At 34.7% G+C, this 17,560-nt stretch overlaps 1 protein-coding gene across 1 annotated transcript; it reads left to right on the top strand.

Annotated features, from left to right (window-relative positions):
- Positions 1-292: 292 nt before the first annotated feature.
- Positions 293-15,798, top strand: LOC128995772 (peptide transporter family 1-like). Its single transcript, XM_054420789.1, has 22 exons — positions 293-431; positions 2,474-2,552; positions 3,556-3,697; positions 4,799-4,888; positions 5,861-6,135; positions 6,467-6,549; positions 6,895-7,059; positions 8,125-8,367; positions 8,562-8,663; positions 8,711-8,812; positions 8,860-8,961; positions 9,156-9,340; positions 9,443-9,470; positions 9,591-9,692; positions 10,036-10,284; positions 11,191-11,442; positions 12,313-12,416; positions 12,837-12,962; positions 13,610-13,709; positions 14,039-14,167; positions 14,695-14,802; positions 15,643-15,798. The coding sequence occupies exons 1-22, from the start codon at positions 405-407 to the stop codon at positions 15,796-15,798; spliced, it is 2,949 nt and encodes a 982-aa protein (XP_054276764.1). The 5' UTR covers positions 293-404.
- Positions 15,799-17,560: the final 1,762 nt, after the last annotated feature.

The following is a 17,560-nucleotide window of genomic DNA, read 5'->3' as shown; positions in this document are numbered from 1 at the left end:
ACTTAAAAAATACTTTTACAGCCAGGAAAATAGTTGCAAATTTTTTTCGACAAAGCACCTTGTACAAGCTGTTACAAAATGTTAACTAAACGAACAAAAATGAAGAGATTGGCAGCAAAAAGTTTTTAAAACCATTCCACAACCACGAGGATAACTCATTCATTGCGACTAGGCAAGGGCAGGGAAGTGTCGATTGCCACCAATGACACCATTATTTACAACCCTCTGATAAGACCGGAGCTGTGTTATCTGGGACAGTTCAGCAAATAGCACCAGCGGTGTATGTGGTTTCTCTATGTACAAGGTTATTGGTTTGTTTAGTGGTGAAGTGCGCCATAATGATGACATAACCGTGCAAGTGCAGAAAACCCAGATTCGACCCACGGACAACGAACGGACCGAAAATGATGTTTAATAAGTACAATGTGTTTGTAAGTAGATTTGTTCGAAAGAGTGCGTTGAGTGTTTTATAAGGGAGAGAAAAGCGTTTAGAAAAATATATGTATTTTCGTATTTTTTAAAACATGTTTTATTCCTGCGAAACATTTATTTTGTATGCCTACATTAATATTAAAAGTTTACAAAAATATACATAAATTATTTCCTAAACTGTGGTTGCATTCATAATATTTTCCCTGTAGGCTACATAATATTTTTATAATGTAGGAAACATAAATTGGTTAATGGTAGAATACTGCTCAGTTACAAATTAAACATGATCTAGTAGCTGCTTTGAATTTATTAAAATGTAGCTTAGTTCAGTTATTGTCAACAGTATTCCAATGTAAAATCAAAGCTAGTAGAGCAAAATGCAAATGATTTACATTAAATTAAATAATTAAAACAACAGTTTCGTAATACCTGCGAACTATGAAGAGAATCTAGTAACTTCTTCAACAAGTTAGTTTACATTTCATCAGATAGAATAAATATTCCATTGCCGATAAAATTGTTCCCTGTCTTGTTAAACCAATGTTCTTTATTCGAACCCATAATTCACCTATTTGTTTTTCCATCACAACTTGTTTTGAATTGTGATAAATAAATGCATAGTTTTCATAGTTAAGCTATGTTTTGAATGGTCAAAGATAAAATAAGTTTCAAGGTTTATACCATTGCTCTCTTTAAATATTGGTGTAATAACTGACCTAGTAAAATAGAAATGTCTGCAAAATGTTATCATAAAAATAGTTTCAAATTTAATTGAACCCTAAATATTTATCTTGCAACTAATTACGTTGTTTTTGTTTATTGCCATTATACCTAAAATTCCAATTATAATTAAGTACAATAAATAGTTAATACCTTCGACAAACCCAAAAATTTGAAAACTGTATGCTAAAAACAAAAACAACAGCTAGGAAAAATATTAATTTGTTAAAGAGGTATAATTTGAAATGTTAGAACAGCTTTTAATTAAAGAATACGTTTTCAACTGACCTTGATGACGTTAGAGTATACTAGGTCAAGAACTATCACAGGAAGTATTTAACCTTCAAAGAGCAAATATAATGATTATGAAGGCAAGAGCAATATGATTACTGTTAATAATGATTTGCAAGTCTGGAATATGATACTGGAATATGATACTGGAATACGATACTGGAATATGATACTGGAATACGATACTGGAATACGATACTGGAATATGATACTGAAATATGATACTGGCATACGACACTGGAATATGATACTGGAATATGATACTGAATGTTTCAATTTAGATAACCGAATAAAAAAATAACAATAAAAACTTAAAAAGCCATTCACTATCGTCATGCCTATGTTTCCTAATACAGTAGTACCTTGATAACACGTATTTCATTGGGATGATCAAATATGCCTTGCTATCAAAGTTTACTCCTTACCAAGGTTTTTAATAGCAAGTAGTTAAGGGTAATATAAAATCAACGACATTTGAAAGTGGCAATTATATCAAGGGCCACTTGTTATTTAGATGGATGTTCCCCGAAGTGTCATCAGATTGCAGGCAGTTGGAAAATTGTGGGTGTTGGAAGATAATTTCTACGGTTTTTGGTGGGAATGTAGGATGGATGATTGGGGTAGCTAGATCCAGTGTATGCTGAATTATCACTTTAATCAAATCCATCGGTATTTCTTTTTTTTTTTTTTTTTGTAAATTATGTCCATCTTAGATTCATTAGACAGATGCATCAGGATAATTATTCTAAAAAATCCTGTCGACAGACTGTATCACGCACCACTGTGATAATAGAAGGAGACTGACGTCACAACCCCCCCCCCCCAATAGTCACCTTCGAAGAATATTACTATAAACAATGTCCTCTTCTCTTCTATAGATAAAAAAATATATTATATAGGTAGAGTATAAACATCTCTTTAAATGCAAAAGCAAAATCAATCAATAAATTTTTTTAAGATCTTATGGATTTACCAATATTGTTTTATGTAAAAGGTTTGTTGAATATTTTAACTCATTATTGTTTTTTAGAGGGACAAGTACCCGTTGGCCATCTTGTTTGTCGTAGCAAGTATATTCTTTGAAAAATTCTACAGCAGTGGCATGATAAGTAAGTAAAGTAAGTTAAGTATAAAATGTCATAATAAACTTTTGCAATGGCTAAACTACAAAGGATGAAAAAGTTCCAGCTCGTAAGGTATTTTAGCATAACTGGGTATACAATTTTGGATGGGGATGAGATCATGTAAGAAAAGACCCTACAACTCATTCTAATTTTTTTATTGTAACATATTAAATAATAATTTATTACGGAATTTGGTAGTGGAATTATATGTGTCTTGTTAACATGTAAAGATTGTGCATGTTCAAAACATGAGCACACAACCTTTCTTTTCATACTTTTAACCCTGGCTATATCTGTAATGTTTTCATTTGGAAATAATATGCGTTTAGTAAAAATTCATCTCGATTTGTAAGGGATGAAAAGTTGAACCAAGACAATTAATACTGTCATAAAATATCTAGTTCATATAATTTGTAAATCACATATAATTATGTGACTAACGATCTATGATATTTTTTTTTAATTGATAGAACCAAAGCATTAACCGGGAAATAGTAAACATTCACAATTAACAGCGTAAGTCCGGAAAATCAGCTGTTGTTCCTCTAGTTCAACAATAAGTCTATAACTTAGTGATGTGTCAACAGTCAAATATCATAAAATGTGTAGTAATAGTATCAGATGATCACAGGTATATTGTTATGTTCCTTGTTTTAGTTGTTTTTCTAGTCCACTTTGTGCAAATCAAAATAAAAGGGTTACAATACCTGCAGACTTCCTATAGTGGTACTTGAACAAACTCAACAGGATAACGCGTTTCGGTATTATCGTTTCGTGTTATCCTGTTGGATGATCAAAGACCACTATAGGAAGTCTACAGGTATTATAACCTTTTTTATTTTGATTGTTATGAATTTTACATTGTAATTTTTAACTCATCATTTGTGATTATATTTCAATCAGAAGTTACTAATTACTTTTATAAACAAACTTGGACAATTATTTCATTACATGACATAGTCTTTATAATGTTTGTGTCTTGTTGCAGCAATATTAACGCTTTATCTCGTAGACATTTTGAAGTTCTCAGAAACAGATGCCACACTGATATACCATGTGTACACAATGCTTGGTTCCTTCTTTCCTGTCATTGGAGGCATCATTGCTGACAGCTACCTCGGCAGATACAAGTAAGTTAAGTTCAAATTTCATATTTTATTCTTTTTTTATCAATGGTTCAAGTATTACATGATGACTTTTCATACCAGAGTAGAAATTTTGGACTAGGTTTACTTAATCTTTTTCTGTAATCAAAATCTAAGATAAAATGTTTACAGAGTTTGTTCATGGCATTTTGTTTCTCCTTAAAGAGACATGAAAGATGCCACGGTTTAAAATATGATATTATTTCGGGTTGGTTTGGTTAGAAGTTTGCATACAGTATAAATCGTTTTGATACCAGCACATTCTGTCGGAGGCTTGGTCCAATTAAGTCGATTTTCATCCTAAAACCAGGTGAATCTTCAATTATTTCTTCTTTAACGTGGGAATGGTTTGTTTACTTCTATCATCATTATGCTGCAACCAAATAAACAAAATGTTAAATTGGACACTCAAAATATTGTTTGATAGGCTTTTTGTGTAATAAAATTATACTTTCTTAAATATTTAGTATCTAATATGTTATTAAAAGCTAAAATAATAAAATAAACAAAAGATTCAAAATTTTTACTTAGGTTAAAGCAAACTACAGTTTTTCCCCGTGTTGGTAAAAATCTAAAGAAGTTTATTTGCTTTTGGGCTTTTATTAGACATTTGCCTTGATTCGCGTCTCAATTTCTTTATACAAAGCATCACAATTTGTTGTTGTTCTCCAATACGTCTTTATAAGATTATAATATGTTCCTTTACCATAAAAATATTAGGTTCCTAACCATTCATTCACAGTTTGTATTTGATATTTTTTTTGTATTATGTAATATACATTTTCGCCAGTTGTTTGTGTAAAGTGTACTTTTTTTGTGAAAAATTGTGTTTAAGAGCTGGAGAATTGGAGTCGTATATTTATTAAAACATGTTAACGAAATTAGCATAGTTACTTTTAAACTCCTTTTGGGCTTAAACAAAAAATTTCTTGGCTAAGTCCATACAATTATGGTTTCAATTGGTTGAATACTAAATAGGAACTGTTTATTTCATATGAAAATGCTAGTACTTCGTTACAGGAGTATATTTACTGTTTTATGAATCGTATTCCTTAGTTTTTCACTAACATTTGGATATGTTTCAAGGACGATTCTCTACCTAACCGTAGTGTATGTAGCTGGAGCTGTAGTGCTTACGACTGCATCAACGCCTTTCTTCGGCCATGTGGATAAAAGGTAAGTCTGTTAAAAGTACTATAAATGCACGCATTTGTTAAAAAAGTATTTTTATTTCGAAAAAAAGTGCTTGTTTAATTTAGAGATTATTTCTTAAATCCTCTTGAATAACAAATGATGAAATTGTTTGTACATTGAGTGCGCCCGGTCAAGTACGATGAAAACCACCTCACTGAGATGTCGTTAAACTGATTATACTTCAGCGTTGCAAGAAGCAACTCAAAATCTACCGAATCAAAAGCCTTAGAGAAGTCATTACACTGTTTAGGCCCTTATGTTTTGCAACGATCATTTCGTCAATATCATTGAGAAGAGCTGAACAAGTACTAACCCCTGCCTGAAACCTGACTGTGTTTAAGTAAGTAATCCTCCAGATTCTACATGAAAGACTAATTGCTCTGCCACAACATTTTCCATTATTTTGGAGATAACAGGGAGGATTGAAATAGGTCGGAAGTCAGAAACAGAAGAAGGATTAAGGTCTTTTGGGAGAGGAACTACCACGCTCTGCTTCCAACTAGAAGGAAAACTTCCAGTGCTCAGTGATACATTGATCAAATGAGTAATTGCTCCAATACAGAAAGGGCTCAAACCTCTGTTCATTTTTATTGATATTTCATCCACCCCTAATGCAGTACTTAACCCTTTTTTATAAATCTTTACTTGTTCCTTTATCGTTGGAACCAAAGATTTAGATTCTAAGTAGTTAAATCAACCCTAAAATAAGAGAAGACTCATATCTCTGGAAACTAGTTGCCAAAACAGCAACAGTGGATTATTATATGAAGGCATTGTAAACCATTTTAAGTATATTACAGTAATCCGGAGGCTAAACAACTCTTTGAAAATGAAGACTCTTCGTTGAAATTCTAGTCCACTTAACGTCAACCTTCCTTCACTTCAGATTTTAGCTTAGGATGAAAAGTCTACTTGCACTATTCAAAGTAAATGACATAAAATATCTTTTTACAGGATTTTCAGTATAGTCGGGTTCGTTGCGATAGTTATAGGCAGCGGCTGCTCCAGCCCTTGTACCCTCCCCTTCGGCGGTGACCAGTTTGTCACCCCCAGGCATGTCCGTCAACTCCCCATGTTCTTCAGCCTCTCCTACTTCGCTGTCAACGCATCCGCCCTCATCTCAATGTATGTCACTCCCATCTTGAGGCATAACTTCCAATGTTTCGGGGAGGAAAACTGCTTCCCGTTGGCGTTTGGAGTGCTGACGTTCGCCCTTATTATGTCACTGAGTAAGTTTAACCAATAAAGGAATCATTTAAAAATTATATACTCATATTGTTACTTTTTACAACATTTAGTTCATTAGATTAAGTACTACAATGGTACTAATAATATTTTAAATTTGGTTTGTGAAATTATTATTCATTCTCCTCTTTAACTAGTATGTTTATTTATACACGATTGGTAATGTATAAAAGTGGCATTGTATAAACTAATGTTAACCATAACCAAATAATAATGCTTGGTAAAAATTAGATGTCTCTTTAGTGGCCTATTATTTTAGGATTGCACGCTTATACTAAATTGGTTGAGGTTTTAACTACGGTTGTCTTGTTGCAGTTGCTTTTTGGTCTGGAAAAAGCCAATACATTCGTCAAGAGCCCCAAGGAAACATTATCGTTGATGTCTCAAAATGTATAATCGTAAGTTCAGTTTTGGATTCCAGAAATTTTCTTTACGTAGGTAACAATATCTTGATTTTCAAGATTCACTAAAGAAAGACATTCACATAAAAATATATGGGTTTTAAACCTTAACGTGGATCCATATTTATTCAATGAAAACATTAAAATCTCTACTCAATTGAACATGGAATTAAATGTAACAGATTAGATGTAAAAGATTTGTAATGGATTGTCTAAGTTTAAAAATACAAATAATCATGGATAAAAGGCAAGGAAATTTGTCTAACCTGTATCATATTACCTGTTATTCCAGTATTGATTATGATCGATATAGTATTAACTATCTCTGTGTTTTGTTTGCAGCATGCTCTCAAGAGTAAGTTAAGATCGAAAGAGACTAGGGATCACTGGCTGGACCATGCAGACGACAAGTTCAGCAAATCACTCATATCTGATACCAAAGCTGCGTTCCAAGTCCTCTTCTTATTTCTACCGATGCCTGTGTTCTGGGCACTCTATGACCAACAGGCAAGTTGATATTGCTTTGGTAAAAGATATATATACTGAACCTGACAACCAATCCAAATTTCAAATAATTTTGTGGTTATTACTGTACTCTGACTCAAGTCAGACTTTTTTAGATCATCTCGCTAGGAAATGACATATAGTAAACCATACGTATATTCTGGAATAACTTAAACATTTATACAAGCACTTAAAAACCCTGAGTATAATCAGCAAGTAATAATGTGTTTTTATCAAGCATGTCCATTCAATTTTAATTTCATTGTTTAACCAAACCATTGTGGTTCATTTATTCTTTTAAACTGGTTTTATTTAAAATATTGACCAATGAACAAGCATTAGGTTATAGTCTTAGGGTAAAAATGTGTTTAATAGAGAATTTAGTATCGCATCAACCATTTTTATTAGTTTAGAAAATAAGTTATGAGTATACCCGTGGCTGTTTAACTATCTTACTCCCTTAACCCCCTATAAATCTATAAGTTAAGCCTCAATTAATCAACTCTTAATTATTGTTTGCTTGCAAATCAATCTTCATTAGTTAATAATCATCAACTGAAACGATTATTATTTTACAATGATCCTGGACAAATGCATCGTAAATAATCTTTAACGATAGAGAGATTACTTGAAGTGCTTATATTTTCACTTTAAAATATCCCCCTTAGTTCCCTGCATACGTCAATTACACTACTTGTAACTGTATCTTATAGCTTTTCACGTACGACAAAATCTGTGAATCCTATATTACGCAGTGTTTCGAAACCATTACCTGAATTATAAGAATTTGTTTTGATATTTTAAAAAAAGGATGGTGGCCTCTTTTAACCTTGCATTTATCCGTCCACATAAGGCTCGGGTCTTACGTGGAGCGTATCACACTTTTGCATTAAATTGTTTTTAATATTATTTTGATCGGCTTAACTATCATTATAAAATCCAAAAAGTGTCCGTATTAGTATAAGGTTGGAGTTAAAATAGTAAAGTTTCCTAACCCCTTAAATTACATAATATTGATCACTTCCTCTGGAGTTTAGCATCTGTTATTATCTAAGTCTAATTTTCCAGGGCTCCAGCTGGAAGTTCCAGGCCACCCGTATGAACGGTTCCCTAGGCTGGTTCACCATCAAACCAGATCAGATGCAGGACATCAACCCCCTGCTGATTATGGTGTTCATCCCCTTGTTACTTGCTGATTCTTCTTATTTCCCAGGGCTCCAGCTGGAAGTCCACCCGTATGAACGGTTCTCTAGGTTAGTCCACCATCAAGCCAGATCAGATGCAGGACACCAACCCCCTGCTGATCATGGTGTTCATTTCTTGTTACTTAATATCTAATTCTTCATATTTTACCAGGGCTTCAGCTGGAAGTTCCAAGCCACCCGTATGAACGGTTCTCTAGGTTAGTCCACCATCAAGCCAGATCAGATGCAGGACACCAACCCCCTGCTGATCATGGTGTTCATTTCTTGTTACTTAATATCTAATTCTTCATATTTTACCAGGGCTTCAGCTGGAAGTTCCAAGCCACCCGTATGAACGGTTCTCTGGGCTGGTTCACCATCAAGCCAGATCAGATGCAGGACACCAACCCCCTGCTGATCATGGTGTTCATTTCTTGTTACTTAATATCTAATTCTTCATATTTTACCAGGGCTTCAGCTGGAAGTTCCAAGCCACCCGTATGAACGGTTCTCTAGGTTGGTTCACCATCAAGCCAGATCAGATGCAGGACACCAACCCCCTGCTGATCATGGTGTTCATTTCTTGTTACTTAATATCTAATTCTTCATATTTTACCAGGGCTTCAGCTGGAAGTTCCAAGCCACCCGTATGAACGGTTCTCTGGGTTGGTTCACCATCAAGCCAGATCAGATGCAGGACACCAACCCCCTGCTGATCATGGTGTTCATTTCTTGTTACTTAATATCTAATCCTTCATATTTCCCAGGGCTCCAGCTGGAAGTTCCAAGCCACCCGTATGAACGGTTCTCTAGGTTGGTTCACCATCAAACCAGATCAGATGCAGGACATCAACCCCTTACTGATCATGGTGTTCATTTCTTGTTACTTAATATCTAATCCTTCATATTTCCCAGGGCTTCAGCTGGAAGTTCCAAGCCACCCGTATGAACGGTTCCCTGGGTTGGTTCACCATCAAGCCAGATCAGATGCAGGACATCAACCCCCTGCTGATTATGGTGTTCATCCCCTTGTTACTTGCTGATTCTTCTTATTTCCCAGGGCTCCAGGTGGAAGTCCACCCGTATGAACGGTTCTCTAGGTTAGTCCACCATCAAGCCAGATCAGATGCAGGACACCAACCCCCTGCTGATCATGGTGTTCATTTCTTGTTACTTAATATCTAATTCTTCTTATTTCCCAGGGCTCCAGCTGGAAGTTCCAAGCCACCCGTATGAACGGTTCTCTAGGTTGGTTCACCATCAAACCAGATCAGATGCAGGACATCAACCCCTTACTGATCATGGTGTTCATTTCTTGTTACTTAATATCTAATTCTTCTTATTTCCCAGGGCTCCAGCTGGAAGTTCCAAGCCACCCGTATGAACGGTTCTCTAGGTTGGTTCACCATCAAACCAGATCAGATGCAGGACATCAACCCCTTACTGATCATGGTGTTCATTTCTTGTTACTTAATATCTAATTCTTCTTATTTCCCAGGGCTCCAGCTGGAAGTTCCAAGCCACCCGTATGAACGGTTCTCTAGGTTGGTTCACCATCAAACCAGATCAGATTCAGGACATCAACCCCTTACTGATCATGGTGTTCATTTCTTGTTACTTAATATCTAATTCTTCTTATTTCCCAGGGCTCCAGCTGGAAGTTCCAAGCCACCTGTATGAATGGTTCTCTAGGTTGGTTCACCATCAAACCAGATCAGATTCAGGACATCAACCCCTTACTGATCATGGTGTTCATTTCTTGTTACTTAATATCTAATTCTTCATATTTTACCAGGGCTCCAGCTGGAAGTTCCAAGCCACCCGTATGAACGGATCCCTAGGCTGGTTCACCATCAAGCCAGATCAGATGCAGGACATCAACCCCCTGCTGATCATGGTGTTCATCCCCTTGTTCGACATCGTCATCTACCCCTGGTTGGCCAAGTACCGTCTCCTGGAACGACCCTTGCAGAGGTTCACAGTCGGAGGACTCCTGGCAGCGGTGGCCTTCGCCATGTCAGCCGTTCTCGAGTGTAATCTAGAAGTAATGTCCAGGAGTAAGAGTAATGTCTTTTAGTCTTAAAGATTAGGTTTTATTTACTAAATATTTCCTGTTGTATTTTCACGACCTAGAATATATTTGTAAATATTTATCCATATGTGACGTTCATTACATTAGCAGCTTATGTATGGCTTAAAACTTTTTTAGTTGATCTGTAATTACTATACATTTTATAATAATATGTAACGCTATACGAGACAATAGGTTTAGTTTTGAACCGCACGTGAAAAAAAAAAATTTTAGAGCTACTATTACTTTAATAAACTAGAGTCGGGACCACATAAATTTGCGGTTGAGGGAGGAGCCTATTTACCATATGGGTTTGAATGAACCAATGAGAACCGTGCGATGTTGCCAAATCTAATAATACCAGCTGATTTGAAAATATTGCTTAGTATATTTTATTAGTGCGATGTGGCAACGTCGCACTAGCCTTGTCTTGTGATTGGCTGCCACCAACTGCAAACTTACGTGGTCCCGACTCTAGTTTCAAGTCATTTCCTAAAAATTCATTAGCTCTATTCTCTATATTACAACTGAAATTTATTAGCTATATTTTACAACAATTCATAAGCTCTATTAGCAAGTTCTACAAGCAGCATTACTAACCGTTTTTTATATACGGAAAGTTCAAAAAGTACCACGGTTAAATAAAATGTATGTAGGAGTTTTACCTAAAGTCTAAAGTAAAGTCTATATTTTGGGGACAACGGCCTAAAAAGTGTTTTAGACAAAGACGAATGACAAGTGTTGGAATGTATGAGATAATAGTTTTGTTCTTGACTAAAATCATTTGGATCTTTAGCCATGATTTAAGTAAAAACACTATGGTCAAGGAGATCCAATTCACTGTTTAGAATTAACTTATTGTTTCAATCACTTGTTCAGACGACATACCCAGTCCTGCCGAGTCCTGGATTGGCGCAACTGAGGATATTCAACGGTCTGGAGTGTGATGTAGCCTTCACCCTCCCCATGGACCCTCGGTCTGGAGTCATCCCCGCCCTGGACGCTCTGCAGCTCACCAGCATCCCACTGGAGGGTGAGGCGGAGTACGAGCTAAGGTTCATGACTGCTGCTAACTGCTCGGAGTTCAGGAACAGAAGGTTTCATGGGAGAGTCGTCCTGCAAGAAGCTAAAGTGAGGAAATAATATGTAAAAAAAGGCTACTCTTGAGATATTTGTTTTTTGTGACTATAAAATATAATCATTGACTATTGGATACTGAAGTAGACATTCCATGTGTATGGACCAGCTGTTGCCGATTTTTTACTAAAAAAGAACTTATTCACAGAATGTGCTACACTTCGTTTAAAATATTTAGGTGGTTTGAGGGCTAATTCCCCTTTCTTTATTATTGTATGCTGCTTGATCAGCTGTTGAGATATTATTTTAAAGGTAATGGTCAAGCGGAGGAGATAGATTTCTTCCCCTAAACCACCTTAATATTCTGAACAAAATAGGTTACTAAAAACCTACTTTCTTTCTGGTCTTTTTTACTGCCATAGTTTATCGCTTAGAGCAGGTGCTCACAATAAGTAGTTCTACCAGTTTGACTTAGTAAAAAGTCCGTGTACAGATGTTAAATCAGAAATTTACATCAGCACGGTATGTTGATGGCCCTCGTCAACTAAGACAATTTTAATTATAGAACTGTCGACAATTTTATGGGGATGGAATGTCTAGTTGTATCAATAGTCAAAGAATATAGTGTAGTATTTCGGATACTTCTTATCCAGTGTTTAAAAATTCCAAGAAATTTGTGGTTTAACTAAATAAGTTTTTGTAGAAAAAAATAAACTAAAAATAAATTACACACGTTTATAAAAATGTTTTTGAGTTTACATAAAAGCTATTTTACCATATTCCCTAACAACTTTTCAAGATTTATTTGTTTATAATGTAAAACAAAATAGCCATACCAAACTTTATCCATTTTGTTTACATAATAAACAAATAAAACATGTAAATATGATGTTACAACTTTTGGTGATTGATGTTTTCCTTCAGGCCAAGTCAGTCTTTCTTCACACCATCAAAGGAGTCCCTGTAGTTTCTACGGTTAACGAGACTGACGAGATAGACAAAACTGATCTTGAAAACCCTCGACTCAGGTATTCCTGTGTTTTAGATAAATCATAAGTATTGGGTAATTTCAGTATTTATTTTTATATTATTTATGCTGCTGGTGTAACATCAGATTGAAAATACCTCCTATTTGTTGAGTACTAGGAAAATAATAATTTTTAAAAGGTAAAGTAACGTTTCAACTTAGGCTCAAAACCTCCTTTGTCTTATTCTGTTTATTTCTTGTTTCTATTTAATGTGATTATCTTTGGAGAATTTGTACATGTGTATGTAAGTAATCTCAGCAATAGTTGCAATGGCAGCGAAATGTAAGATTGATCTTTGTACCGATTTCATACACAGCCTTGAGATTCTACGTGGACACAGCTGTTTTATGAGATGTATGAGACTAATTTAAATTTTACGAGAAGCTCTGTCTGCATTTTAAATAACTGTTACTGTTCAAGGGTCCTTCACAGCCTCAGACCGTTCCAAAGCGAGTTCTGGCTCTCCCAACATAAGTACCATGAGATGTTTGAGTTTGAGAAAGACACTTTCTCCACTCCATACAAATCTGTTGTGGAAACTGGCAGGTACGTTTAGTGTTTTTAATCGTCGTTCCTTCCCAACATACAAAACTAATATATACAATGAATGCAAGCATGTGTTAACAATGATTTGAATGGGAAATGAAACCATTTACAGAAGAGGGCAGACAGTCAGCCACTATTAAAATTGTTCCTATAACATTTTAGGGGTAACCTAACCTAACCTAACATAATGAAATGGAAACCCAACATAGAACCTAACCTTACATGACCTAACCTAAGAAAACCAAATCCAACTTAACTTCATTTCCATAAGTTATGTATTGCAATTAAGTTATGTAATGTAATTAAATTTTAACTTAAATGGTATTTAAGTTAAGATTTTAACTGCCAGCTACTGATTCAATTTCTACTGATAAAGTCCTTCACTGAGTTTGTTCTCTCAAAACAATAAATTCATATTGGATACTTTACTAGGTGAATAAAGAATTTGTTTGTCACTTTTCCACTATCATAGCTTTTACAATGTTCAAAGGAAAATAACGCTGTTTAGTAGTTAACATTTTTGTTTCACTTTCTTCCACTATTTGATTGTTATTCAATTAATTATCGCAGTGGTTATTAGATGTTATGTTGGTATTTCAGCTAAATAATATAAATGTATATTGCAAACGTTTACTTTGTCTTTCTAGTTTTACTGCCATGTTAGCCAACAGAACAGTCTATGGAGATATCAAGCTAGGACCTGCTGGTATATATACTCTCATTCTTCACTCCCACAATAACTTTACGGTGAGTAAAGAAGTAAATGATCTTTAACGCTTTTTGAAGAAATGTTTGCCTCTAATTGTATTTCGATATCTTATATTTATCTGAGTACTGCCATAGACAAAAAGAATTAAATATAGACTGTCAGCCGTGCTGTGATTACCATGGTTACCATAGGTTCTGGTGCACAACGCTGGGAGCACCGTGTAGTTACTTAGCACGTAGGCCGTAATTACATGGCATTCCCAGCGGTGTGCACCAGAACATATGATAACCGCAGCACAGCTGACGGTCTATATTTAATTATTTTTGCCTATAGCACTGATTTTTAAATAATATTCATATTTTTTCAGATAGGTCACGTCATTGAGGTGACCCCTCCCAACAGTGTGCACATGCTGTGGCAGCTGCCTCAATACATCACTATAACTGTGGCTGAGATTATGTTTTCTGTCACTGGCAACGAGTTCGCATACACTCAGGTAACAAGTGCTAGAGTAGTAACAATACAGAGGCAACGTCTCAGAGTGCGGGATTTGGTGACTAAGCTTTTAGTTCTTGCTGTATCCACAAGCAACACTCATATGCATCCCTCCAACCAATATAATTTTTTTGTTGCTATTATTAAAATCAATCTTCTATTCTTTCCACTCGTACGTAGGTTCGCGTTCTTGGGCCAATTATACTTGGGCCAGTATATTTCAAATAAATTAAATGTACAAAATTATGGTTTGACTTGGAGAAATAGAAAGTAGAAAGTAGTAGAAAGTAGTAGTAAATAGAAGTGAGTAATCGCTCATAACGAGGCTACTTTGATTCCAATACAACACCCACTTGCAACAAATACTTCAAAGATCCATTTTGTTATTATATCCAGAGGTGTTTGTAAAGTATCAACATTAAGTTAATTAAAATCAATTTAAATTGAACTAACATTCTAAATGTTTTGGTGGTAAAATTACGCTTCATACAAGAGTGTTGGTTTTTGAATATACAATTTAATTTTCAGGCACCAGACTCGATGAAGTCCGTGATATCCGCATCGTGGGCGATGACTGATGCTGTTGGCAACTTTATTGTGGTCATCATTGCACATGCGCAACTGTTCGACAGTCATGTGAGTTGGTTAGGTTATGTTTGAAGCTAGGTTAGGGCAGCGCGGTTAAGGTTATGTTTGAAATTAGGTTATATTACAATGAGAAAAGCTAGTTTTGGTTTGGATTTAGGATTATATTTGGTTGGATGATAGTCAAAGTAGTCAAAGTAAAGACATGGAAAGTCTTACAGGCCTAGCTTACATTTAGGTCCGAAAAATATGAGAAGGGTTATGTTTGAGAATGTTAACATTTAAAGTACAGTGGCACTCAATAACAAAAACCTTGATAGTAATTAAGTCACCATTGAAAACAAATTTAAACACCCTAGAATTAATTTTAGGGTCCCTAGTCTCATCTTTTTGGAAACCTCGATAAGTAGTCAACTTTGCTAATAAGTCTTATTTAATAATGCCCATAAAATTCTTGTCATCGAGGTCCTACTGTATTCTATTTCCAGTTGATAGAGCTCTTAACAAATTAAGACAAGTGCACCATTGTTATTGGATTTAAATCATATAATCTGGGTATTTCTGTTAGTAAACTATAATAATCTGACACTTATCTGATGTCCTATAAACATGATGTTTTAAAGATACTTTCCTCTTGTCCTGTTTCACAACGTCCACATGTTGCCTACTACGCTATTCCTTTTTCTTGCTCTCTCTCTCTGCCTTATCTAGATAATCTCTTAGGCCTATATAGTTCGTCTCCCTGTCTCTGACACATATTTACTCCTACTCCTTTCCTTTGTTTCTTCCTATTCTATACATTCTGTATTATGGCTTATCGGTCTCAACCTCCTTTAAAAATCACTTCCAAACTACTTTACCTCATCATTCACACATATAATTTTGTTTCAGGCAACGGAATTCTTCCTATATTCAATCATCATGGTGTTAGCCATGGTACTGTTCATGTTAATATCTTGCCAATATCAATACTACGACCCTATCAAAGAGACACCGCCAACTATATCAGCAACGATACCGCCTCCCAGTATAACGCCGACGTCATAGCGAAGGCAGTAGAGATGTTGTTCATATCTGTGATTATTAAGGTTCAAACAAAAATGGCTGGATTGCATATATGAGAGAGTTGCAAGCAGCATAAAAGAGGATAGGATGTTGTTAATGTAGTAGTTAAGTTTGCTGTTAACTAAATGAAATAAACGATCATGAAGTTTGCAACACTAAATGAACATCTACTATTTTTCAAACTAATTAAATTTCAAGGTCCTTTGAAATATTGAATCTTTATTTATAATTTATACTATCAATGAGTTTGAATAATGAGTTTATGATGTTTGACTATTGACACAGTCAATAGCTTTTATATATTTGTAAAACAAGTCAACTTTCTCAAGATTTCATACCAAGAGATGCAGGGTAGAAACTTTTATTTTAAAATCAAGTTCAATAAAAGGGTACTTAAGCTATTTTGTACAACCTATTTTTTATCACTTTAAAGACAACCCGCGTTCGCATTTCAATATGTATTTTTTTATTTAAGTGATTGCACGTTTTATAAAAACCTTAAAAGTTACAAATTATCAGCAAACTTACACGGTATATGATAAGGTTCTAAAATAAAACCTTATTCTCTGAGGTTCTGAAAAATATATTTTTCATTTTTGTAATATTTTTGTACATTGTCACCATGTTAATAAATTTATGTTGATATTAACATCTTTTTCTCAATTGATTGACCCAAGTACCAAGTTCTTTTAAAATATTTGGATATGTTTAAACCACATATTTGGTATGTTTAAAACATATATTTTATGTGTTTAAAACGTGAGTTGTATATATTTAAAACATATGTTTGATATGTTTTATACATATAATATATGTTATATGTTTGATATATATAGATATTCATTGTGTGTTTTAATGTTTAAAATAATTATTTTATTTTAATATTTACTTGGTATTTTTCTCAAATATGTAACATCTACCGTATGTATGCACTGTATACCTACTATACGCTCAAGATCAACCCAGCGCACGTATTTGTCAACCAACTGTTCGTACGTGAGGGGTTTTTGGATTTCGTCTCTTTCTTGCGAAATATAACGCTTATAACATATACTAAACTAGCTTGTATCTAGTTCCTAACTCATAATAGAATATTTTATGTAACACAAACTGTTCTGTTGTTAATAAACTAGAATAAAATATACTTTGTTAATTTCGTACATAGAGTAATATATGAGTTTCGTTATCCATGAATGCACATGATTAAAAATGGGAAGGGATATGTGTATAATCTTTTCAATTTCGGTAATTGCTACAACAAATTGAAATGTATCAATTTTGTAGTCGCGTTTTACGAATTAGAATGTAGCTTGTAAATTCTGAGTCGTTAGAATTATTTGATGAGAGTAGTGGAGAACTGCCGGTTTTACCTCACTTTAGACACGTTTTTCCCATGTTATTCTTATGGGGATTATTTTTGGCCACCAAATCTAAAATCCTGATCTTTGCCTGCAAATCCCTATACAAATTGTCAAACCTTATTTCTTAGTTATTCCCCATAAATATATTCGATATTAAGCAAAAATAAAAAAAAATCATTTATTGACCCATGTATGTGTATATGTATAGTAGTATAGGTTGTCGCGGCCGTTTTTTGTGGTTCGAGGTTTTTGGGCCAACTCCCCCCCTCCCCCCTCACCACTCCCCTCTGCCCCATGCACAATTGCTAGTACATCTATTATTCCCCTTTCCAGTTGATATATTATATTTCTATTTCAAAATCATGTATGTGCGAACTCGGCTC

Source organism: Macrosteles quadrilineatus, unplaced genomic scaffold (genome assembly GCF_028750875.1).
Source record: "Macrosteles quadrilineatus isolate MER2022 unplaced genomic scaffold, UCM_ALF_1.0 Scaffold_5__1_contigs__length_97177068, whole genome shotgun sequence".
Lineage (NCBI taxonomy): Eukaryota > Metazoa > Arthropoda > Insecta > Hemiptera > Cicadellidae > Macrosteles > Macrosteles quadrilineatus.
This window is presented reverse-complemented; position numbering and strand designations above follow the sequence as displayed.

Excerpts from the sequence above, each read along its gene's own strand:
- LOC128995772 (XM_054420789.1), top strand. The coding sequence starts at position 405 with ATGATGTTTAATAAGTACAATGTGTTT. Across the intron at positions 6,550-6,894 it reads ATGTCTCAAAATGTATAATC|CATGCTCTCAAGAGTAAGTT; the intron begins GTAAGTTCAGTT and ends TTTTGTTTGCAG. Across the intron at positions 12,963-13,609 it reads TCTGTTGTGGAAACTGGCAG|TTTTACTGCCATGTTAGCCA; the intron begins GTACGTTTAGTG and ends TTGTCTTTCTAG.